The 26,097-nt window shown below is 43.8% G+C and overlaps 1 protein-coding gene across 10 annotated transcripts in view; it reads left to right on the top strand.

The window, feature by feature from the left end:
* The window catches only part of Runx2 (RUNX family transcription factor 2), a 314,966-nt gene that overhangs the window by 94,665 nt on the left and 194,204 nt on the right, over positions 1–26,097 (top strand). For all 10 annotated transcript variants that reach the window (XM_076915251.1, XM_076915248.1, XM_076915249.1 and 7 more), the window contains one exon: positions 1,688–1,792. In XM_076915251.1, coding sequence (XP_076771366.1) covers positions 1,688–1,792 — 105 coding nt within the window. The remainder of the gene's footprint in view (positions 1–1,687; positions 1,793–26,097) is intronic.

Raw genomic sequence — 26,097 nt, 5'->3', positions numbered from 1 at the left:
TGTGTGGGAGAATTAAATCCAGGGCCTTATGCAGGCCATCTATCTCAGAGTTAAATCTCTACCCTAGAATATTTAAGGTCAGAAAGATTGGAGTTTAGTTTCTGATGTTTCCCATTTATTAACTGTGTGACCTTGGGTAAATGACTAAGGTTCTCTGGGGAGAACCTCATTCAAATGGTCTTCCTCCTTCGTGAACTGGGGTGATGACTCTAACTGGGGAAGATTAAATGAGATGATGTGGTTGTCGCAGCTGGAGCTCACTGAGTTTCTGATCAACATTCATCTGTCTTATTGCTGCCCCTTCCCACATTCCTGCATCCCCTCTGCCTCTTAACCCCTGTAGCTATGGATAGCAGTCAAGGGGTCTTAAGACTATCCACACACAGTAACAAATGATGTGTTTCTTAACCAGATTTTAGCAACTTACATGGTCTGGTTTGAAAAGAAAAGCCATTCAGTAGACTTGACAGCCAAAGACCTGTTCTCCATTAAGCCTGGCGCAGAACCTGTTCCATATTAAGCTATGAAAAGATTGCATTAAACTTCACATTGCTACATATTGTCTAAGATTTGTGTTTTGATTTAATACTCCCAGCTTTCAGTAGAAGGGGAAAAAAAATCTGACCAAAAAACAAAGCAAAACAAAGGGAGGCTTTTATCTGTTACAGGGGCAGCAGCTTGAGTACTGGGGCTCGGCTTGCTGATGTTTTATTGAGTCACCGCTTCACGCCCACCTTTTCCTGTCTTGTAACAGTTTGCAGTTTTGACTATCTGACATGACTAACTATTGCAAATCTAACTGATTACAACTGTCAGTGAGTCTGTAGAACAGACGCCGGCATCTCCTGGAGAAAGCAGACATTCAGATAGATCCCTTACCACACTCTTCCCTGCTCCCTCCCGGTCTCCATCACTTTTAAGCTCATTAATTTGAAGCATCAGAGGGAATGTAGCAGAGTAAAACTTCATGTTTGCATTGAGAGGTGCTATGCTTGTTTAGCAAAAAAAAAAAAATAATAATAATAAGTTACTATAGGGAGATCCTTCAAGATTTATCAATGAGATGTATGGTAGGGGAGGGGTGACTTGGGAGGAGGAAGACTGTTCAGGGATGAAATCATCTACCCCAGGTCCGTGAAGGCCAGGATTGGAGACATGGGCTCCCCTTGAAATGATTGCCATAACAACTTCTTTCTGTTATCTTATAGAAGTTCACCTAATCAGTTCACTCAGTGCTAAGGCCATGTGATGTAAATAACATCACCAGTAATAATTTACCATTTTTGTCTCAAGGGGTCACAGCCTAATCCTAAATAAACACTTCTAAAATTGTCTGCTTTCATGCTGGGATGTGCTCCTGATATTGGAGAAAATGGAGAAAAGCAGAGATGCCTCTTGAAGCAACCCCAGAGTTTTGGTGCTGCTACCAAGGAGATTGCCTGGGGGGTCGGGCGGGGGTGAACGTAGAGGCTGCTGGCATAGAACCTCAGGAAAGATGCTGATCTTACTCGGGAACAAGTTTACAGCTGTCCTAGAGTGGCTATCAGAGGGTTTCTGGTTTAGGGGAAGGATTCCTGATTGGTCGCTGCCTCAGAGATGCTGTGGTGAGATCTGGATATCTGTATTATTGTAGGGTCATCAATACCACCCGTTTATAGTCACTGTGTTTTCCCTCTTATATCTGCAGGCAAGAGTTTCACCTTGACCATAACAGTCTTCACAAATCCTCCCCAAGTGGCCACTTACCACAGAGCTATTAAAGTGACAGTGGATGGTCCCCGGGAGCCAAGAAGTAAGTACCTGCCTTTCTATTGAAAATGCTGATAGAGTTTGTGGGGGCCCTGTGAAGAGTTCTGAAGGAGTTAGTGTCATGGTCACTACACATGGACTTTGTAAACTTTATCATATTTTATTTTTGCATACATTTTAGGGAAGGACAGTTCATAGAACTTTACAGTTAATAGAAAATAAAATTATAGCTTAGCCTTTCCCACAGAATTGCTTAAGGCTTTATAATTTTGGGGGAACAAGTGGATAGCTATTCAGTCATGATAACTCTTAGCTAAGAAACTTCTGCTCATCCCTTCTGTGCAGTGGGTGGGGCCAAAGAGATCCACGAGGCTGAGGAAGCAAATTATAAACTTTAAAATCTTAAGCATTTGTGTGTGTTTCCCATGGCCCAAGAAATTTTTTTTTTTTTTTTTAGCTCGCCCACTCAGTTCCCTTTATAAAGAGCACAGGGCTTAATTACGAAGAATTTATTTGCAAATGATAACTTGCTTCATTGTTACAACATGGTTGTCTGGCCATTTTCTAGTAACTGTTCTAGATAGTTTCTTTAACAGAGAGATATAAACCAGTTTATGTCCACCTTGGTTTCTTTGTCTATGTTTTATAAAGCTCTATCTGGTGCTCAGCCGAAGGTAGTGTCTCTCTGGGCCAGTATTGATTTTCCTGAATCTGGGTCAGACCTGACTGACTTCCACTGCCGCCCACAGTGACTTGAGTGAGCAAGCTTGGCATAGCAGCATTAAAATACATCTACAGAGTAAAGGTTATTCCAAGTTGAAATGTGAAAAGTTCTGTACCACATAATAGAATGTAAATATCATAGAAGGCTCTGCCTTTGCTGGCTGAATGTCCTGGAAGTTCTAGGCATTGCAATTAGGAAGTTAAATTTGGCTTTTGATGGGACAGGCAGCAATGGAAGTGTTTGTTCTAAGACAATCTCCCGCCTAGGCAGTGAGGACTGATTCTTTCCTTCCCCAGAAGTAAGAGGGGAGGCCCAGTGGGCTTTGCCTCTCTCTCTGCTGTGCATCTTTTAGCAATGGGAACAATCCCACAGCAGCACCCCCATCCCCGTCTCTTAGCACATGTCTTTGTCACAAAGCTTGCCTGAGCAAGGAAAGTTTTCTGCCCCAAAGAATCTCTGAGGCTTGTTTTCTCCTTCTTTCATGTGTAAGGCTTTCTTCCAAATTCCTGATGTTGGGTCAGTGCTGGCCCTGTCTGTTCATTTTGGGAATATCCTATTAGGTATTATGGTTAACATCTCTCTCTCTCTCTCTCTCTCTCTCTCTCTCTCTCTCTCTCTCTCTCTCTCTCTCCTTCCCTCCCCCTCTCTTTCTCTCTCTCTCTGTGTGTGTGTGTGTGTCCTCAAACCTTAAATCTCAAGGATCAGAGGTCACGCAGCACAGATGAAGAGAGCACATCACGGATGTCTTGGCTGGTTTGAGTTTTGCTAGTTTTTTTCTGGATTGCCATAAATCTGGGTTGATTTCCTTCTGAGGCCAGACATCTTCCAATCATTGGCCTGACAAGTCCTTGGGTTTCTGAAGAGGCAGTTCCATCCCCCCCCACCCCCCAATGCATAAAGTGGCACAATTGCCTTTTAATATTTATTCATCACCATTAATATTTGCCTTCGGAAGACAATGGTTCCTGCCCATCCCAGCTGCTTTCTTCAGTGCATAGGAAAGCCAGTATTGTATGTACCTATCTGAGTGAATGTGTGTTTACTGTGGAGATCGGTGCTTATGAGTTGATGGTTGGGAGAAAAGCAGGGAAGGGTTGGTGCTCACCCATTCTAAAGGAGGTGCAAAGGGGGAGTGGGCTCATGGCCTGGTATACTTACTTCTGATTCCAGTGTGGATGGCAGGATCTCATTTCAAAGAGATTATATTTGGGCAGCATGAATTAGCAAATAGATCTACTGGCTCATGAAGACAGACAAGTGCCCTGAAGGCTCTGGGGGCTGGGACTACAGGATGCATGTTGTATGTGTGACCTGAGTCTGTGCTTTGGGTAGTCCTGAAGGGAGGGGTGAGAAGCAGACACAGACCTAGGCATGGAAGACTGCCTGTCCTCGTAGCATCTCTTACAATATAAATACTATTTTTTAAATGTAGTGCCATTTCCCTGCCACTGAATGGTCACTTGCCTGAATGTAGGGATGTATCTGGTATGTGTGATTGGTTAACCCTACAACTTGGACATTGCTGGATTCTATCCTTCTGTCTTGCTCTTGGCCATGGGACACAAAGAGCCAACTTTGCCTTTTTCCTGCAAAAGCATTCTGAGCCATTACACAAACAAGTGGTCACAGCTGTGTTTAAATAAAACTTTATTTACAGAGCCAGAGAGATGGCTCATCAATTAAGAGTGCTTACTGCTATTAGGTGACTCACAGCTGCCCCTAACTCCAATTTCAGGGGACCTGAACCTTTCTGGTTTCTGTAAGCCCCCTGCATGCATGTAGTGCACATAAACTCAGGTAACACATAAAGAATAATAAAGACGTCTTAAAAAAAAAATCCCTAAACTTTATACAAAAAACTGGTAGGCCAGATGTGGCCCATAACTTGTAGTTTTCCATTGTTGTTCTAGATTGTCAAGTGGTTTATTTTGTCAGCCACCAACAGAGAAAGGCTTTAGTAAAAGGCTTCCCCATCCACAGAGAAAAAGATAATCAATACAACTGATCTAGTCTCTCTTCTCTCCAGTTACACTTCCTGAAGTATCTGTGATTCGCCATCTGAGTAGCATATTTCTGGCTATTACTTTAGAGGCTTGAAGGACAGAGGACTTGGGGTTGTTGGTTTCTGTTTATCAGTGGAATTCCCTGCCCTTCACTTAAAGACCTGGGTGCATTCTGAAACATTGTTTCCAGTGTCCCAGATGACTGGGTACCAACATATTCTGAGTTCTCTGGTTGAGTCTGTCAGATTGCTTGGACTGAAATCCCAAAGCCAGCATTTATTTGCTCTAGACACCAATGTGTCTTCTGCCTCAGTTGCTGTTAAGAACGTTAAACAACACACAGCATGTAAACTAGGTAGTGTGGTAGCTGTCATGTAGTAAGTGCTCATTAAACGCCAGCTATTACTACATTAGTCTTCTCCACTATGAGTAGTTTGCAGTAAACTTTTAAGTATGCATCCGGGAAACAGGTGCCATGTAATCTGCTCTCTGCTGTGTTGTTTTTATTCCTCCCTGGAATAAAGCTTTACTAATTTTCACACAATAGTAAATGACACTGATCCGTGTTATAAATCGTGCTTGGAGCACGTACTTATATCACACTGCCTGGGGAGAGCTGTGCAGAGCTGACGGGCAACACTTTTGTGTGCTACAAACTCCCAGGTGGGGTGCTGTGTGGTGCCCGAATCCCACTCTGGGGCCCTACTTATCAACATCACATCTGCCAAGACTTGCTTTTCAGTCAAAACTGAAAGGATTCATCCTTCCGTGTTTTCTGTCTCTGGCAGCTGAGCCAGGCCTGTCGCATCACAAACAACTCCCTTTCTTAATATACACATCTGGCGTTGGCAGTTGGACTCACTTCATAAGAGCACATGATCATCACTCATTACAAGATTAAAAAGTACCCTATGGCATCATTGATGTTTTTCAACTTTGATCTCCGGCAGTTGTGATTCATCTCAGTTATAAAACTTCCCTTTAAAGCAACATAGCCCATGACTTATTAGAACCTTCATCTTAAGTAGCGTAAACATGAGAACGGGCGCACGTTCCTTGCAAAATGCCGTTTCTCCTCTTGGCCCAGCTTATCATTTTAAGACGTGACATCATGCCGAAGATCCCAAATTTGTAAGTCTTGTACGGAGGCTCGGCGCTTTGACCTTCTGTTGGCAAACTTAGCTTTGAAGAGCAAGTGCCGTCTGTTCGCCAGCAGGAGAAGCCCGTGCAGCAGTGGCAGCCACCGTAATGCCTTTGGATCTCTAAGTCCTTTACCCATCACTTCCTATTAGGAACCTCTGTTCTGCTTCTTCACTTGGCTCCAGTGCCAGCCCGATTTAAAGAATCTGTAGGGAGGAGGAAACTCAGTTAGCCCTGCTGTTGTTTAGTTAGGGAACTAACTATGTTCTGAGTTAGTGGGGAGGACTGACAGAAACAGGTACTGACTGAAGAGCATGCAGAAGTCTCTATAGTTACGATCATCCGAACAACCATGCTGAATCTTCAGAAATGACCCCCAGGCAGTGAGTCAAAACAACAACTAGTTTTTTTTTTTTTTTTTTTTTTTAATTTAAATAAATATTTGTCACTATTCTGTGGGCTGGCCAGGATTAACCTGGACAGTTTTTTTTTTTTTTTTTCTCTGATGGTCCTGTTTGGGGTCTGACAAGTGGCTGTAGTCAGATGGTGACCAATACTGGACAGTCTACAATGGTTTCATTCATGTGTCTACTGCTTTGGCAGGGACCCTGGAAAAAGGGGTCTCCCTCCCCCATGGTGTTTCAGGGCCTCTTCCTCTCCACATGATCTCTCTAGAAGTTCTCACAAGCTGTCACTGGCTTTCTGCATGGCAGCTCAGAGCTCCCTAAGGTGCAGAAGAGAGGTTGCTAGATTGTCTTGAAGCTTTGGCTCAGAGCCAGCATGGTGCTACCCTTCTACACTCTCTTGGATAAACCAAGACACAGGTTAAGCACAGAGAAAAGAGGAAGGGACCATACAAAGTCAATGGACTGAGTGGCAGATGCATGGTTCCCCAGATCGTAAGTGTGATAGGCTTTCGAGCATGCTTAGTTGCTACAGAGCGTCCTGCTTGGCAAAAAAGAAAAAAAAGAAGAAGAAGAAAGAAAGAAAGAAAAGAAAAAAAGAAAAAAGAAAAAAAAAAAGAAAAATAAAGAAAAAAAGAAAAAAAAACGAAAAAAAGAAAAGAAGGAAAAAAATCCCTTTACTCTTAAAATTGGGGCTCTTTAATGTTGTGGGGACAGACCTCACATTACAGTCACAGCTTCATTGTGAGATGAGCAGATTTCACAGATGTATAGTGAGTGAAAGGAATATTACCGTGAGGCGCTGATATCAATCAGCATATTAATACCCAAGTGAGCCACACCGATATTCATAGGAGAGAAGGAAAAAAAAAAAAAAGCGATGTCACAAGCCTGGCTTGGCAACACAGTACCCTGCAGCAGAAATATGCATCCACAGGGAGCCAAGCCCGAAGATCTCAGAGCATGTGCCATCCACGTCTGACACGTGGTACATGCGTGGTTTACGTGAGTGGACCTCTAAGCACTTCAGTGTATTGAGCCTCCAGGAAATAAACCATTTATTCTCAAAGAGAGATTAAAAGTCTGTGCTTCCTGTAGGACTTTGTTCTCTGTGGCTGATTGATCCCCTTCCCCTGCCGTGTTGGCAGAATGGAGACACCCTGGAGAACCCCTAACCCCTTTCCCACAGGTGCAGGGCACAGGCAGGCAGTACCTTCTCTCTCTGCTTGGCTCTTTAGTGTCTGGGAAGTCACTGTGCTTTAAGGAAGCACAGGGTACTGTTAGCCCTCGTACTTGGGTTTGTGTGGCTTGCGACCTGGGTCCCGAAGACACATCGTTTCCTTCTCCTGGTTTTCCAATGGTCCCCAAGGCATCAACAAAGTCAGTTCTCCAAAGAGGCTTTTTTCCTCTGTATTCTTTTTTTTTTTCCCCAAGATTTCTTTTTATTTGTGTGTGTATGTGTGTTTGTGTATGGGCATGAGTCCATGGGCATGGGCATTTCCTGAGGCCAGGAAAAGACATTGGAGCTTTTGGGGCTGGAGTCACAGGTTATTGTGAGCTTCCCAATGGGGGTGCTTGAAACCCTAACTTGGTCCTCTGCAAGAGCAGTGAGTGCTCTTTGATGCTGAGTTATCTGTCCAGCCCCTTCCTCCATATTCTTGGGACATGTCTGCTGGCAGAAGTTTTACCTTACTACACTGAAGGTAGGGGTCAAAGCAGTGTCTCCTTGCTCTCTGCACCGCTCTCATGAGTTCTGTCTCCCAGGCCTGTGAAGGGCTGGAGAGATTGGAGGGTGCAGGCTTTCTCTTCCTCATTCCAGATAACATCTGGGATGGCCCACCGTTTTTCTCTGCCATCACTATGTATCGTCCTTGAGCTTTTTCTGATGGCTGGCGGTGACTTTTGCTTGTTTAGGAACAGTGGATGAGTGTTTAGAGCCTGCTCACTCGTGAAAACAGGCGGGCGGGGACAGGTAAGCTGTGTTGCACGGATGAAGTGCAGAAACACTTCAAGGTTAGGTGCTGTTTCTGGGAAGGCTGCCTCTCTGCACATTCTTGCTGTCTATGAAGGCACGTCCTAGGTCTGGTTCCCTTCTGATGCCAGTGGCCTGAAGTCTAAGGAAAAACATCAATAAAAGCCCTTAACTTAACTTCTCTCTCTCTCTCTCTCTCTCTCTCTCTCTCTCTCTCTCTCTCTCTCTCTGTACATATGCATGGACACACATGTGGGGGGTATGCATGTACATATGTGAGTGTATATGTGACTTTCTGTGTGTGTGTCTGTGTGTATATATGCAAGCACATGCATATGTATAAGTGACTATGTGTGGGTGGGTGTACATGCTCACATATGACTGTATATGTATGTGTGTGTGTGCACAGAGCACATGTATGTTGGGGTCCACATGCACATTTGTGAATGCTGTGTGAAGGTCAGAGGGTCATGGTCTCTCACTGAGCCTGCAGATGAGTTTCCAGGATCTTGATGTGTCTTCCCTTCATCCCTGGCGTCACAGGCATGCACTGCTGCGCTCAGCCTTCAGTGTGGGTGCTAGGAACTCTGAACTCAGGCCTTCATGTTTGTGCAGCGAGCCTTTCCCTCATCAGACTCTCCTCAGTCCTAACCCTTGGAATAGTAGATATTCACCTGGCTTGGTCACTCTTTTCCACGGTGCCCAAGTAAGCAACAGAAATGACAGGCAAATTCCATATTTTGCATCTATACGCAGCAGGTTGACTGGTATAGATGCCAATCATTGGCCCCACCCCCTACTATATAAAACGCTATTTAAAAATTTTGGTAACACCAGGAAGATCCTTCCTCCCACCCACCCCCTTTCTCTTAAGGAAGCAGTGGTGGTGGAGGTTGGCTGTGGTGTCTGGTAGACTTTGGTGGAATGTGCTCTCAAGAAGAGCAGTTTTAAATCTCTTTCAGTACTTTTTTTTTTTTTTTTTCTTCTGTTGTTGACTGACTGTCAGGAGCTGGGAAGGTGGCCAAGAAGGAAATGACACATCGAGAGGCATTTTGCGTTGTGCAAGAGTCTGGGACTGATGCAAGGCTATATGGCCTGTTTACACATTCCTTCGCTAGCAGACTGCATGGCAGTAATTTAATTCAGGAGCGCATGGCATGCTGCAGCAAGGAGCCGTGGCCTTAGCATCCTTTCAAGGCAAATTATCGCAGCCGTTAAAACACGCTCACGTCCCTCCTGTGCACTCCCCTGGCTTTCCCCGTCTCGGCTTGCTTTCTCATCACCTGGGACTGGAGTTAGCAGCAGCTTTGCTGGGGAGGCCCATTTTCCACATGCATCCACCCCAGTTGATGTATTTATTTCTAACTAAATATAGCATTCAAATAATATGTGTGTTCTAGGGTTCTAAATCCACACACAGGCTCCATCCGAATGTGTCAGTACTTTGTCAGTTCAGGAATGGTTAGTTCTTAAAATAGTGCTAGGGACTGAGGAAAAAAAAAGATGTTTTTTTTTTCTTTTTATGGGGATGTTTATTATTTGTTTATGAAAATCACTTTTCCTTCTTCTGAAAGACAACTTGTGATAGGTCACTGAGAGATTCCTTGCTTCTGTTTTGGGTCATGTAGTATTTTACCCAGCGGCAACTCGATTTGTGTAGAATAATTTATACTGACAGATGATAAGGGAGAAAGAGTCATTGTTTTACTTTTGTGTGGTCATAATTGTTCCTAGGTAGGGTTTTTATATGATGACATTTATGCTGTCAATGGAAGCACGGTTTTTCCTTCACGTAAAATTCGCATTTGAAGTCTTAATTTGAGCAACTTATGGAAAAGCAATTGTCCTTGGCTTTGAAGCGATTTGGGAAGCGAAGAGAACATAAAAACACTTAGTTCTTAAGGATTCGTAGAACCTTTATACATGATGGTAAAAATAAGAGACTCTTCATGTTGTGGTGCCCAAGTAGCCAATGAAAGGCTACCCCGTGCTCCTAGAAACTTCTCTACTGGTCTGCTGTTCACTGGTGCTTAAAATCTACTTGCTAGTAGACCAACGCCTTTCTATTAAAAACGGAAGATGGAAGCTTTAACTTATAATGGCCCCAGAAAAGATTAAGTGGGGCTTGCCAGAGTATATGGGTCATGAGTCCCTGCTCACCTTGGAGACCTGGGACACCAACATTAAGCGCTGTAGTTGGCTGTGGGTTGGCTCTCACAGTGAGCTGCACGTATTGTTCACGACCTGCACACTTCAGAGTACGTTTTGTTGTTGTTGTTGTTGCTGCTGCTGCTGTAATTTTAAAGTAAGAGTGGTTTTTTAAGGGGGGGGGGGGCTTTTAGATTTTGAACTTAGCATTTTCTTGTAAAGATTTCCTGTCATAGAATTTTCTTTGTCTAGTTTTATTCTAAATACACATAGCATTCCTTCCCCTCTGTGGAGAAAAAGCATCCCATAATTCTTTCCTTTTACTGACTACCTTTACCAGCGTGGTCTTCATAATTGACTTAGTAAAATTAATCATGCTGTGGGTTCTTGTTAAAAAAAAAAGTCTGCATGTTCTAAACTGCAGTTACCATCTCTCCTAATGAGTGACATTTTACTTGGCCCTTATTTCAGACTTTCGGGATTAGTCCCCAGTGGTATAACTTGTTTATACTGATCTTACATTACTGGTGACGTTTATTGATCTATTTACCCACCCTTCCAGCCTTGCTTGCCTTTCTCTGGATCTAGGTCCTTCAGTCTTTTCTCTGATGACAACCAGTGGGTAGTCGGTGCTCAGGTTTTGTTCCTGAATGTCAGCAGTTGGGTGTGCTGGCTTCTGCAAAATGATGGAGGTGATGGGGGCTCCATTTATCTGAGATCCACACTCCTAGGTAGTCCTTTGAGTTACGACTCTCAGGCCCTTACTGGCTGGAGCAGAGTTTGAGAGAGTAGAATGTGGGGCAGATGAAAAGAGAAAGGGAAGTGGCTTTAAGTGCCTACAACTGGGGGCCATGAAGAGTTCGCCAGTGGGGGAGGAGGAGTTGGGAAAGAACATTCCCTAAGAGGAGTTGAAGAAAGGGAGTGAACTGAGTTCTTGCTTCTTGATTTTTTTACCTGGCTAGACCATCAGTTGCTATGGGATTTTCTATTCCCATTTATGTTAAAGAGCTCCGTCACTGAACCCGAGCCTCAGATGTTATCCACCCACTGATCCATCATCACAATGACTATCATCACATGCTTATGCCATATGCTTTTTGTCATTTTACTGACAATCTAGCCTCAGAACCAAAAGATGCTTCTTTTAGATGGAAGTGGGACAAAGGAAAGGGAGGTCAGAAAGCACATGTGTGAACCAAGAGACCGCGCTCTAAGGTGAGCTGTCTTTGGGCAAAGTGGGTATAGGGCTTGCAGTATGGATTGGTGTACCTCTCATTGGAAGCAAGAAGCAGCTGGTGGGAAACAGGTCAGCTGAGCCCCACTCTGGGTGAATACTCTAGCACAGCTTTTGATTGGGAGGGTGGGGACTTAAGATTGCATGCACTGTTCTCTATGCCTCCTGAAGGCTTGGGAATGAGCAGGGGTAAACTGTGGTCCCTGAAAGGCAATGGCCAAGGTACCCAATGCAGACAGTTGGATAGTAAGTAAGGAGAGAAAGAGGTGCATAAACCAAGAAGGGTTAGCCTGGGCTTCTAATCCTAGAACCTTGGTTTTGGTTTTACCGTCTTAACAATTTGGCCCAACCTGAAGTGGCTATGTGTTGTACCCCAAAGATGGCTTCTGAGTCTCTCAACAGGGAATTACCCTGTCTGGGCTGGTCCAGAGGGAAGGTGTGGCTTTGCTTGTGGTGAAGGGAAGTGGATGATGTGCAAGACCCTCCTTTGAAGACCTTGGAGCCATCTTAGTGACCCTGAACACACCTCTAAGCTCTCTGGTTCGATTTCTTCATTCTTTAAATGTAAGTAGGCATGAAGACAAGTTCACAGTGGCTGGGAGTAACTCCCCCAAGGAATGATCGTAAAGTACTTGGCACCCATGAAGGGCAGCGTGAATACCAAATAGTAATTACGTAGTGCCTTACTGCCAAAGACTTCCAAAAGCTGAGACATTACCTCATTGATTGTCTTTACAGCCCTGGCAGGGAAGCACTGGGCATTTTACAGGAAGGGAAACTGAGGCACGAGCACCTGAAAGCTAATTTTCCCTGTGTCACTCTGCAAGTCAGCAGATGATTTATAGCACTGGGCAAGGATCCCAGCTCTCTTCCTGTTCAGTTATTCACCACGAGAAACACTCTGATGTCTCTGTCATTGAAGCTGTGGAAGCTTCCAGAGCTGAGCCCAGTGCATTCCTAATTACTGTCAAGAAGTGGGTGCTGTGAGAAACAAGCTTGATGGTGCAGTCACCTCGACAAACAGAGTAGAAGTCTGACAGATAAGGGAACACACAGACGCATGAGATTATATATGTATGTATCTCTGTGTGTATTTAGTGTACCCTGGATTCACTCAGCAGCATTTATGTAGTGTCTAAAAGCCTTACGTTTTGTGAGGTGAAGTTAACAAGTTGTAGAAGTTAACCAACACTAATTGAAATAAAGCTAGCACTTGGAAACATACTAACCCTCAAATAATTACACAAATAGGAAATATAGACAAGTACGTGTGTAGCAAAAATCCTTAGAGAAGAAGGGGCCAGAGGAATAGCTCAATGGTTAAGAGCACTAGCTGCTCTTCTAAAGGTCATAGGTTCAATTCCCAGCACCCACAAAGCAGCTCCTAACCATCCAGTTCCAAAGGAGCCAACACCCTCTTCTGGCCTCCTCAGGCACTAGGCACGAAAGTTGTATGCAATCCTATGTGCAGACATTAACACATATGCCTATAAATCTATAAAATGATTTTTGAACAGTCAAAAATAAGAAATCAATGATTACTGGAGATGCAGATGTATTTTATTGGCAAACTGCTTGCCCAGTATACTCGAAGCCCTAGGTTCAATCCCCAGCACTGCAGAAACCATGTGGTGATACAAGAATGTAATTCCAGCACTCTGAGGTTAGAGGGAAGAGGATTGGAATTCAACATTAGTCTCTGGTACACAGTGAATTTGAGGCCAGCCTGGGCTACCGGAGGACTGCCCACTCCTAAAAGAAAATAGCGGTTATCTATAACAGTGTCTGTTTTGAGTGGTACTATCGATGCTGTGGTATACACCACCCCAGACAGCTTTCTAAGCTTGTGCGGATACTTGAGTGACATAGTGGCATCAGTAAACATGGAACTCTGCAGAACAGAACAGTTGCTTTGAAGCTGAAAGCAAATTATTACTGGAAGCAAAAGTCCTTTGCTTTAAGTCAAGCCTGATATAGTTTCCAGATCATGGCTACCTCAGGTAAAGGCTGGTCTTGCCTGAATGGTGTGAGGGGAGATGGTCTGAGGAGGCTCCTTTCGTCTTCTAATCTCTCCCATCACTAAAAACACAACATTATGGCTGACAGCATGTGTGTGTGTGTGTGTGTGTGTGTGTGTGTGTTTGACTGTTAGAGGCACATTTTAAAATCTAAATATTTATTGAAGTGGGAACATTTCTTCATTGACAAATTATTTCTGAGCTGTCACTAACATGCTAGGCAGCTACCAGGAATAGAATCGAAAGAAGAAAAGAATGATTATGGGCTCTGGGGGTGTGGCTCAGTGGGTAGAGTGCTTGCCTGGCATACACAAAACCCTGGGTTCAATCTCCCAGCACAGCATAAATTGGTTGTGGTGGTGCATGATTTTGGCCCCAGCACTCAGAGGTAGAAGCAGACCTTCATCTTTGAGGAGCCTAATTTTTATAGCAAAGATAGGTAGACGTAAGAAAAGGCAGATTTATCTATCACATCTGTTCATAGACTGTGGAGGGAACTTACATAAAGTAATAGAAACCAGTGGGCAGTGGAGACAGGGAAGAGCTTATTCTACAGTGGCCCAAAGAAGGCTCTGTAAGGGATGACACTGGGTATAGAACCTTCAGAGTGAGAAGAACTCAGCTCGGCACTCTGGGGAAGAAACTTCAGGGCAAAGTACATGTTGTGTGCAGAGGCCGTAGCCTATGACCCATATCAAAATTGAGTGTCTGATTGCGATAGGAAAGAGGAGCCTAAAGGTTGAGAAGGAGGGAATCTGATAAAAAAACGTATGTAGGGACACTGCACTCTAAAACCGTGTGTGTTCAGTGAGTCCCCCTGTGGTTGGTCAGGCTCGAGTTGAGGAAAAGATATGGACTTTCTGTGTCTACTCTGCTGGCTTTAAGCTTTCCCGTTAGGGTTCTTAGGAGGTCTTTGAGCTTACGTTCCGAGTGAAGGTTCTGAGGAGCGTGTGTGTGTGTGTGTGTGTGTGTGTGTAGGTGCCATGTGTGAAGGATAATGTCTTACACCACTTTTGGCTGACAAACAGTAAGTGGACCAGATCAGATTAATCCGATACTGTGGAGGATTATAAGACCCAACTCAACATGGGAAGGGTGGAAGCAAGACTTTGAAGAACTCTCTTGAGGAAATGGAGTGGGTGCCCATGGAGTGGAGATAGCTCACCAGCATCTGGCACTTGGTCAGAATACTGGGTCCCAGGCAGTGTGTGGAGGGGGCTTCTCCTAAAAATAAACCAGCCATCGCAGCAATCAATTACCTGTTGGAGCAAATTCTCTTGGGGCTGTGCACATGTAACACATGAAGATCCTGGGCTTTTCTGGACGATGAGAAATAATTCCAAAGGTGAGCTGGGTTTCAGAACACATGAGCGACGTGGACTATTTCAGAATGTTTACCAGAGACCATTGTTGATGATTAAAGGATTGTAAAATTGAACCTATAAGAGTAAGTTGAAAGAGTTGGGATTATTTAGCTTCAAGAAGAGGAGACTGAAAAAAAAATGACTTAATAACAGACTTGGAAATTATGAGACTTATTAAGCTCTGTATGGTGGCCAGCTGTTTTGTTTCTGGGGAAGTTGGAGAAAGAAGAGCAGGTCATTTAACTGGAGCATGAGGGATTTGGGTGAGATTTAAGGGAGAGCAGGTTGGCTGGGGGAGAATTTCTGGGTAGAACGGGTTTCTGGAGATGGAGGGTTGGAACTGGGGGGACTCTTCTGATCCCGTTCATCTTAGCAATCTTTTGTGTGCTTAGGACAGGCAGCAATAATGCCACCACCTTTCTGCTTCTAAAAATCAAAGGCCTGATTTCTGTTTCCCATTACGGTTCTGAGGCCCAGAATCACAGGGGTTTGTGGACATAAATGATGAGGGTAATTTGTCTTGCTTCAGTGGCCATTAGAATCTTTAATTGAGAAAAATATGACCCAAAAGAGGAACAGGTCTGCCATGTGATCCCCCCCCCCAAAAAAAAATCGCTATTACTAACCAGAGAAGATCCATTGTGAGGAATTTAGGACTCCGTGTGAGAATGGTCTCCTGGCAGAAACATTTGGGTCTATTTGATCTGTGTGTTCCAGGAGCCTAAGGTAGTGTTTTATGAAATTGGTTCATTTTTCTCTTACTGAGAGAAATGAAAAGCGTCTCCAGGACACACCAGACTTCATTTAACCTGGATCGTCAATGATACGATCCAAAAAAATCACCCTCAAGGAATCCGTGGTCACGTGGGAGGATAAGAAGGAGGAAGTAGGCAGGTTTATTTCCCCAAACCAGAAACTTGTATGGATGTAAACGCTTACAATAGTGTGAAGCCATTGGACAGGGCTGAGCTGTGAAAGAAAGGCCGCTGGCCACATAGTTCTTCAACTCAAGGCTAGAGATTGCAGGCGGCAGAGAGCATTGTTTGCTGAGATATTTGGTTGTTTTCTCAGAGAAGCAGTCATGTGTCACATGCCTCAGTTTGTACTCTAACCCCCCCCCCGTGTGTGTGTGTGTGTGTGTGTGTGTGTGTGTGTGCGCGCAAGTGAGTTATAGGCCATATGTGGAACTTAGAGGACAACCTCAGACACTGGTCCTTCCCTTCTTGTTTAAGATAAAGCCTTTCCTGTCTGTGCTGCCTACACTAGGCTAGCTGCCTTGTGGGCGTCTGGCTATTCTCCTATTTCTACATCTCATTTTCTATAAAGCACCAAGATTACAGGCACACACCACGGTGCCCTGCTTTTGCACGGGATCCCGGGATTTGAACTCAGGTCTTTGCTTTTGTGTGATAAATGCTTATCCACTGAGCCTTCTCCTCGGTCTCCTGCTTTATTGTTCAATCCTCCCTTCGGCATCGGGCATACCTTCCCAAACCTCCTTTGTAGCAGAACATTAGCGTATCTGCAGCTGGTTTCCTTTAAGCAGTGGAAGGCTTGCTGATGAGATGCTGAAAAACAAAGCACACAGCCGTGTAGTTTGCAGATGAGTTCTTTACTTTGAACTAAGTGGGTCCAGTTTTCTCTGAAGGGGAAAAAATTAATGAGATGACAAAGCAGGCTTTGAAGCAGGTGACACAGAGCAGGAAGGCCGAGTGGGTGTGGTACTAGGCGAGGGAGGGAAAAGACTCCAAAAACCTATTTTTTTTTTTCTTTCTAAGTAACTTGGGTTTCTGGGATTGTTGAGCACATTTAGACCCTGAAGCCAACACATGGGTCACCATGACAGAGCCACCCACAGTCAATACAGGGTCAGAAGTCACAACCCACTTCCCTTTTATGCCTGACTTGCTTCCTTGTCTGTGAACTTTTCTTGATGGCTTTGGTACCTTAGGTTTTTATTTAGTTCTTTGAGTGGTTTCTACATTTGGGTGTCCCCTGCCCTCCCACGTGACTTACTTTCAAGCACCCCATCTCCAAGGATTCTTAAGTTTGCAGCTGCTAGGCCAACCCGAAAGGGATTAAGGCCCGTCTCTTTGCCTTGAGGCCAGCATAGTGATAGTTGGAAAGAAAGCCAGATGATGAGAAAGAGAGGGGGGTGTTGCTTAGGTCATTCCTTTTAGGGGTTACAAGTATTGTTAATCTTTATTAAAAATAACTCTTGTCTTTCCCTCCTTTATTGTTATACACATGTGGGGGGGCAGTGGTGGGCTAAGGGTTCCCTATTTTCTGCAACACCTTTGAAACATCATGAACTGTATTTGACTGCTTTTCTGAGGAATCAACAATGCAGTTGACTGTGTACTGCTTAATCTGAAGTGCCCGAGGGGTCCGCACTGCACCTGCACCCACAGGCGTCTCCCCTGCCCTTAGCAGTTCTTTCTTCCCTGAGGATTTCTTTTCCAGAGAAAGACTATGAGCCAGCTCCTTTGGTTTAAGTGAGGTCTGAGTAAGAGCTTTCCAGGTCAGGGCCCTGCAGAAGGTTGGCCATGTGGCCTGGAGAATGTCCACATCTCAGCTGAGAAGGACAAAGGGGTCTGTGAAGCTCTGCAGAGCCGAAGTATCAAAGGTGGACAATTTAGACAGGCCGTGATGGTCCTGCGTGTTAGTTCTTGAGGGCTTCCCTGAAGTCCCCTTAGCTAATTACCCACCAGTGGCACAGACTAGATATACAGGACCGTCTTTAAGGCCAGTGTTTTAGAACTCTAATAAACAGGAAAAATGTAGTTGGTCCAAGGGGCAGAATAAATCCTGCTTCATGTGTGTATGTATGTGTGTGTATGTTTGTGTATAAGTATGTGTGTGTATGTTTGTGTATTTGTGTGTATGTGTGTGTATGATTGTGTATTTGTGTGTATGTGTGTGTATGATTGTGTATTTGTGTGTGTACGTGTGTATGTGCGTATATGTTTGTATATAAGTGTGTATGTATGTGTATTATTGTGTATTTGTGTATTATTGTGTATTTGTGTGTGTATTATTGTGTATTTGTGTGTGTATGTGTGTGTGTGTGTGCGTGAGTGAGTGCAGATTCATATGTGGGAGGGTTAATGTGTGTGCTAGTGTATGTGGAGGTCAGAGGTCAAGCATCGGGTCTCCTTCCTTAGGAACCATCCACCCACTTTATTTTCCTGAGACAGGGTCTCTCACCAACAGTGGAGTGCACTGATTGGTTGCTCCTCAAGCCCCATGGTTCTGCCTGTCTCCTCCTCCCCAGCACTGGGTTGCTAGAGTAACCACCAAACCCAGCTATTCTCATGGATGCTGGGCATGGAGTTCAGCTGCTCTTGCTTGTGCCACAAGCGCTTTAAGGCCTGAGATGTCTTCCTCCAGCCTCACCCACTTCAGGCTCTGTGGGCTCCTTTTTGTCTCTTTTCTATGTGATGCTCATGCTTCTAGACTTCGCTAGGCTTTTCTACTGGTGCAGCATTTCCTTGGTAGAACCTGAGTAACTTGGGAAGGAGGGATGCCTTGTCCTTGGCTATCTAGAAAAGGGGCTAAGGATGGCTAGAAGGTACAGAAACTGTTTAATTGTTCTTAATTTGTCCCCTAGTAGCCCAAGGGAAACATTGAATGGAAGTGAACAGAGAGGCATGTTGTAAGATGAATAATCACACACACACACACACACACACACACACACAATTTTTTTTTCCTGAGGGTCCGTTGACTTTCAGTCACAGCTCTGGAGAAACCATGATGGGTTATGAACCTACCACCTCATTCCACTTTGTTGAAAAATAGCATCTGAACTGGGGGGAAAAAATCTGACATTGAAAGATGAAATGTAGCCTTTGTCCCATGAGATTTGTGGCACAAACTGACCAGAGGAAGTAAATGTGATGGTCTAGATAGATGGCTTTGGTTATGAGCACTTTTGCTGCATGTTAAGAATGCGGTGAGTCACGTATGGCTGTAAATAAAACTTTACAGGGAAGGAAGAACTCCCTGTATTGGGAGAAGTAGCAAGAACTCCTGGCTAATTTATACATGCTGCCCTTTGTTCCTTTTAAACTAGGACCAATTCCTTCAAAAAGGAAAACGTACCAGACGATTCATTGTTAATACATAATACAGTCTTGCTTTTAGCCCAGCCTGGCCTGGCGTTTACTATGTCGAGGCAGCCTTGGTCTCTCAGAATTCTGCCCGATTCAGCCTCCCCAGCGCTGGGGTTACAGAAGTGTGCTAAGATCCTACAGGTGAAGGATAGCCTAATTCTAGCCTTATGCCACCCGTGGCCAGTTTTTGGGATTGATTTTGATGGTTTTCATATCAGGAGAATAATGTCATCATAGAACATTTTAGCGAGGCTGCTGGAAAGCTTAAGGTTTGCCGGTTATTTAGCATAGTTGTTGTAAAATATTATTTTATGTATTAGGATTGTGTTTCTGAGCCTTTCTACTACTTGTCAAGGAATACCCAAAGCTAGTCATTGAAACCCCCTTTTCATCTTTCATTTTATTTCCGGTTGGTGACCGGAACTGTATTCCAGTGACTGTTGAGAATTACATTAGGTTTTTATTCTCAGTGATGTTGGCAATGAAATGAGTCAATCTTAAGAAAGGAGAGCTGCTTTAATAACGTGTCCTTATCCTTTACGTGTATATTAATTGGGCAAGCATTCATGCAGAGAGAATCTCTTAGAAGCCACACCTGTCAATTAAAAAGCCGATAGCCAATGAACTGAAGCAGGAAATAGGAGGTGGGACACTGGCAGGAAGAGAGGGGATTCTGGGAAATATTGAGCGACTAAAATGAGAGACTCCCGGAAGACGCTGGGAGAGACGCTGCGAAATATGCTCAGGGAAACTCGAAGGAAGAAGCAGGTCAGGACTGAAGGAGAGGTAACTAACCATGTGGAAAACATAGATTAGTTGAATGTTTAAAATACGTTATAAGTTAATGAGAAAATAAGCCAAAGCAATGGTCTAGGCATTTAATGATATATAATTGATCTCGGAAGCATTGCTGTTGGGAACTAAGTGGCTGGGAGGAAAAAAACTGACTTATGTTTTACACATTCATCCTTGGCTTGCCCTTGTTTAGGGCCTTTTAGTGCCCGTGCTGATGAAATAACTCTGAGAACCTGCTGGAAAGGATGCCAACAGAATAGGAATGAGGCTGAGAGGAGGGCTCACTCTCAAGCTTGAGTACATCTGGCCATAGGGGGCTTAATCTGTAGAGAAAGTGTACATATTCCCCCATTCCCTGATTTCATTCCCGATAACATCTATAAACCCATACGTGATACGTCCTACAATGCTGCCAATCACGCCAACCATCCGTTCCAGCCACGATCATGCTAAATATACCTTCTTGTCCTGTCTCCAGAACACCCGCTCTATCCTTGAGGACCCCGATTCTCGGTTTACCGTGTCATCTCTTTGTGTACCTTCTCAGCTTTCTTCTGTCCTTGAGACACTGTACTTCTTTTCTGGCCAAGGCAGGGGAACACTGCTCCACTTGGCATCAATGAACACATTTGAATTTTGTTCCTGAACTAGTTATTTTTCATTGCTATGTCCAAATACCTGCGAAGAAGCCACTTGTGAGAGGAAGACTTTATTCTGGCTCAAGGCTGGGTCAGTTCATCATGGTGGAAAGCTATGAGTACAGGAGATCTCCTATTGGTGGCCTTGAAGGCTGCTTGCTCATATCCTATCAGATCATTGCAGAAACAGGGCAGTGTTGTTCCTCAGTGGGCCATCTTCCTCTTCCCTTTTTATTCAGTCTGGTACTCTAGGTGATGGTATAGTGGTACCTAGATTCAGGTCATGTCTTTATCCTATTAATCCACCCTGGAAACCTCCTTACAGATATACCCAAAGATGAGCGGCCTCATTAATGTCCTAGGCATTTTTCAAAATCCAGTTATGTTAGCAGTCAAAATTAGCCATCACAGGTTCTACAGCTGAACAGAGCAAAACAAACAAACAAACAAACAAACAAACCCACCCACTCATCTAATGTGAAGGACATTTCTGTGGTGTGGAGAGGATACAATGTAATGTATACTGACTGACTCCTCCTCTGGAGTCTTCATGTCCCTTTTACAAAGGAGGAAACTGAAGCACCACTTGGTAATGTTGTTCTTCATGGAAGGAAACCGCTTCTTACCGCTGTTCTTACTGCTGGCCAGTATCTGTTCTACGGCTTGAATTTCCTGGGGTAGTTAGTTCTGGGGCAAAAACTATGTATCAGAGGTTGGAAGGAGTCTAAACTAATTCAGAGACCCAAATATTATTTTCTCTGTCCTTGGCACGAAGCATGGAGTCTAGGATATAAAGCACAGGGTTCTGGGAAGGAGTGCACCATAGGAATCAGCTGCACGTGGGACCCCTGCAGGTGCCACTAAGCCATTCGTTCTTCTTGGGGAAACTAGAAAGAGCATTAGTCACGAGGACTAAAGAATGTCACCTATTACATAGGCTTTGCTTTTTATTCCCTTTTACGATCTCACATATAAATATTATGCTACCGTTGAGAGGCAGTAATACTCTCTATTTTTGATAGATGCTGTGGAAAGTGTTTCAGTTTTTTAAGTTATAAAACCGTGAGGCTGGTTAAAAAAAAAAAAAAAAAAAGGCTTACCTGTGATTCGAAGTGTTTCTGGTTTCTTAATTTACATTTCAAATAGCACTTAATTAATTACTTCATAAGGAAAACATTTGGAAAGGCCACAGAAAATTCAGCATGAACATGTCATCTCAAACACGGCACCATAGAGGACTTATTTCATATTATGCCTGTAGTATCTGCTCCTACATGTGTGCTGATATATATGAATATATTTGGGTACACGTCATATTTTACATGTTTTCTTTACCTTCTAAGCTAACTTTGTCTTTGGATGGCAGTAGCTAGCCAGCTGTCTGCTAATCATCTCAACTCAAAATGAGAACTCACCTGTTTTGTAAAGATACTACATTCTAGAACCTACTTTTCAAAAATCGGTGTGAAGACATCTCCTATCTTCATTCCTCTCAAAGTCTGGCAGCACTGGTCATTTCCTGTTAAGCTTGCCTGCCTCACGTTGTCGAGTTGGCTCCTGGTTTACCTGTGTGTTCTCCCCTGTCAGCCTTTCTGTTTTAGTGGATGGTTTCCACATGTGCAGTATGTTTCATACAACTCCAGTTGGCTATGCTGGGCACCATTGACATGCTCCGAGAGACTCCTGGGTGCCATCTTCAAACTTCTTCAGAAGTTGTGTGTGTCATCCTTTGGAGGGGCTCTTAGGTGTTCTGTTGTCTTGATTGTGTCATTTATAAAATTCGACGTTAGTACTGTGACGTCTCATCTTGCCAGTGAGAAAGAAGGCTTGCAGAGTTGAGGGCCTGGGCAGCCTTGCACATCTCTAGTGAATACTTTAAAAATGGCTTAATGTAACTAAGACGTAAGTTAAACGTTGAGATTTGAAGCTGAGAATACAATGGAAAATATAGAAAGTATTACTAAATTGCCATAGTCAAAATAATTTAAGATTGCTTCAGCGTTTATGTGTGTGTGTGTGTGTGTGTGTGTGTGTGTGTGTGTAGGACTTATATAGAGGCGAGAGGATTGAAATCACTGTGGAGAGTTAAGTATTGGTAGTTTTACTGTTATTATCCTCTTTCATTCTGATGGGGCATAAAACAAAAAGGCAAAGTCTGTGTAGGGAAGCTTGCCTGGTTACATTGACTTGCTTGTTATTTGGGGCTAGGAGCAAAAGGCTTAGCTAAGTCCCACCACCAGCAAAGGCTGCAGTTTAGATCCAATGTAACCAATCCCATGGGTGCTGGACTTCTCGATTGCCTGTCGTCACAGAAGACGGGGTGTCTAGGACTAGGCAGGGGATGGGAAGATGCAAGGTCCGACAATGTCTTTTCTTATCCCCAGAGCTCAAGAAAGACAAGCAATGGTAGGATGTAGACTCAAGACTCTGAGATGCCATTGTTCTTAAGGACACCTGAAAAGGTTTCAGCTAAGAAGTATCTGGCTCAGCAGATGCCTTTTAAAAAAAAAACATTCTCTGAAATCTATCTGTAAGTGCAAACTGAACTGTTGCTACTCTCCATTCAGAGCTTTTGAAAAGAAGACCAGCCTTTAGTGGTTGGTTTTATTTGAAAGTAGAAAGCTGAGGGAGAAAGAGGTGCAGCCCAGGGCTGACCTCAAACTCACCAGCCTTCTGCCTCTGCCTTTCCAGCCTGTCCTACAGTGTGTGCCACCGCAACCAAGTGCTTGATTTTTATGTCACAGAGGCTAAGTGAGGATGAGAAAAAGAAGTTGGAGCCGTAAACTGGGGCCTGTAGGTCACACAAAACAATGCAGGGCATTGTTGGTGCCTTAGATTGGGAGGGTCTGAGAAGGTGACATCAGAGGCTCAGCCAACCACTGAGGTGAAACATCTACAGGTTGGATGATGGTGGTGTGTGCCTTTAATCCCAGCCTTGGGAGACAAAGGCAGGCTGATCTCAGTGAGTTTGAGGGTAGGCTGCTCTACAGAGTGAGTTCTAGGACAGCCAGAGCTACACAGAGAAACTGTGTCTTCAACCCTCCCCCTCAAAAATAAAGCTCTGCCCAACTGCACATTTGGGGTTTTGAAGCATGTCTTAACATTTAATAAGACCAGTGCACAAATGCACTTTGACAGACTCTGCGGACTCCAAACAGAGACGTGAGTTCTGAGGTGTAAAGTTAACGATAAGAAGGGTATTACAGAAAATGTAACATCTGGAATTGTCTGTGTGCCTGGGTGTGTTATATGCGCGAGTTCCCGAGCATGTCTGTGCAAGCCAGAAGTCAACCTTCGAGTGGTCCACAGGTATTGTCCACCATTTTTGTTTGCTTGTTTTTCACAGCTCCTACCTAAGGCTGGCAGCCTAGCAAGCCCAAGGGATTTCCTTGTCTCCATCTCTCCAGTACAGGCATTAAAAGTCTATTGACAGTGGTTCTCAACCTTCCTAATGCTGCAACCCTTTCATACCGTTCCTCATGTTGTGGTGACCCCCAATCATAACATTATTTTTTATTGCTACTTTATTACTGTAATTTCGCTACTGTTAGGAATCGTAATGTAAATATTTTTGGAGCTAGAGGGTCGCCAAAGGGATCACAGCCCACAGTTTGAGAACTGCTGGTACACTGGGCTATTTTCTTGTTGTTTATTTACTTACTGTGTGTTTGTTGACTATACCTGGGTCCTGGAATGGAACTCAGGTTAACCCATGTCCCCAGGCTTGCACAGCAAGGATTCTCCTGAGCTACCTCCTGAGCTCCTGGAATGGAACTCAGGTTAACCCATGTCCCCAGGCTTGCACAGCAAGGATTCCCCTGAGCTACCTCCTGCACTCCTTCTGAATTTCTTAATGAAGCTAAGTAGAGTCAGAGTCAGGATTTCACTTTGGAAATCTGGAGCATGAGAAAGAAGCAGTAGGCTACTGAAGAATCAGCTGTGTGGGCTGGAAGTGTGCACTCACTGGAAGTGTGCACTCATTGGAAGTGTGCACTCATTGGAAGTGTGCACTCATTTAGTGCCCTGTCTGTGTCAGTTGGTAAGCAGGGTCACTGCCTGGGTTTTTAATCATTTCTTCCCAGGAGAAATTAAGTCAACAAACAGCTGTTGATATTCTCCTTCTTCCTCTCCCTCTCCCCCCTCTCTCTCACTCCTCTCCCTATCTCTCTCGCTCTCCTTCTCCCTCCCTCCTGTGGAAAACCTGTAGCTTTGCTGCATGCTCTTCTCCCTCTCCTCTTGATGACTCTTGTCCTCCTCTTTGTAACTGTTCAGTCCCGTGCAGTCTCCTTTGTAATTTTGTTCAGTCCTGTGCAGTCTCTGTGCAGACCACTCAGAGTTGAAATCTCACCTCCTCTCTTCATCCTAAGCTCTTAATTTAACCGTCCTGCTGAGTTTACTTCGGCTCAGTTTCTTGGCTCCCTGGGCTTATCAAGTTTTTACTTATTTTTTATTATTGTGGTTTTATTTATATTTTGTTTCTGTTTATAGACATTGATTTTTTGTTATCATAGAACTCTCTTCTCACAAGAAGAGACTATATCCATTCCTTTTCTTCATTAAAGTCTTTACATGTAGTGTTACCTAGAACAACGACAACCAAAGCTGCTCTGTGTTGACCGTATAGACATGCTCACCCAGCTCTCTCCATTGTCTGAATCAGCCATGTAGCAGCAGGCTCCTTGAACTATTCTGCATATACTATCCCAGCTACATGCAGATTGAAATGTAAGGTATGCTATTCTCCTCATAAGGCATTAAAATATGGTTCAAAAGATAGCAATCCATTTATTATTAATAAATTAATATTGAATTGTATGATGCAATTGCATGCTTATTGTTTCTAACAAGTATTTATCAAACTCTATTATAATTAGTCAAAACTTGTTTTAAAATATTTGATTAGGTTTTTTGAGACTTTTCCATAATGTATTTTGATCATATTCATCACCCTTCCAGATCTGCCCCTATCCACCTTCCCACTCTACTTTGTGTTCTTTTTAATAACAAACACAAACAGTGAAGTCCAGCTTGTACTTGGCTGTGGGGCAATGCACTGAAGCTTGGTTCATTTACAGGGCCACACCCTTAAAGAAAACTGACCCTCTTCTCCCAGCAACCATCAATTGGGAATAGCTCCTTAACTAGGGGCGGGACTCCACAACCACTCCCAACACTCATGCTGAGATTTTGTCTGGCTTGAGTCTGGACAGGCTGTGTATCCTGTCCACTGAATTCATATGTGCAATGGCACTATTATTGTATCTGGAAGACGTGTTGTGTTATATTTATCCACTGCCTCTGGTGTATGCCATTTTCCAGCCCATTGTCTACAGTGATGTACCTTAGCCTTGGAGTGGGGGTGGGAATGTGGTATAGATGTCCCATTTAAGGCTGAGTACTTCACAGTCTGATTTCTGCACACTGACTAGTGGTAGGAAGATGTTATAATCTATGACGGGGAGTCTCCCTTTAACAGACCTGCCTTCCTTTACTATGTTGGAATAAAGAAGACAATAAGCAAAGTATTCATTCATATATATGTATGTGTATATATATATATGTATATATATATTATATATAGTTGATGCTAAGTGTTATATATATATATGTGTGTGTGTGTGTGTGTGTGTGTATGTATACATATATGATGCTAAGTGCTTTAAAGGAAAAGAGAGGAAGGAGACAGAGTTCAGAGTTCATGGTGGCAGGTACATGCTTTTTCATCCAAGTGTGGTAGGTGGGGCAACATGTAAGTAGAAACCGGAGTCTCATTAACATGTGAATCATTTAGAA

Source organism: Arvicanthis niloticus, chromosome 17 (genome assembly GCF_011762505.2).
Source record: "Arvicanthis niloticus isolate mArvNil1 chromosome 17, mArvNil1.pat.X, whole genome shotgun sequence".
Classification (NCBI taxonomy): Eukaryota; Metazoa; Chordata; class Mammalia; order Rodentia; family Muridae; genus Arvicanthis; species Arvicanthis niloticus.
Note: the sequence above shows the minus strand (reverse complement) of the source record. Positions and strands in the feature narration are given on the sequence as shown.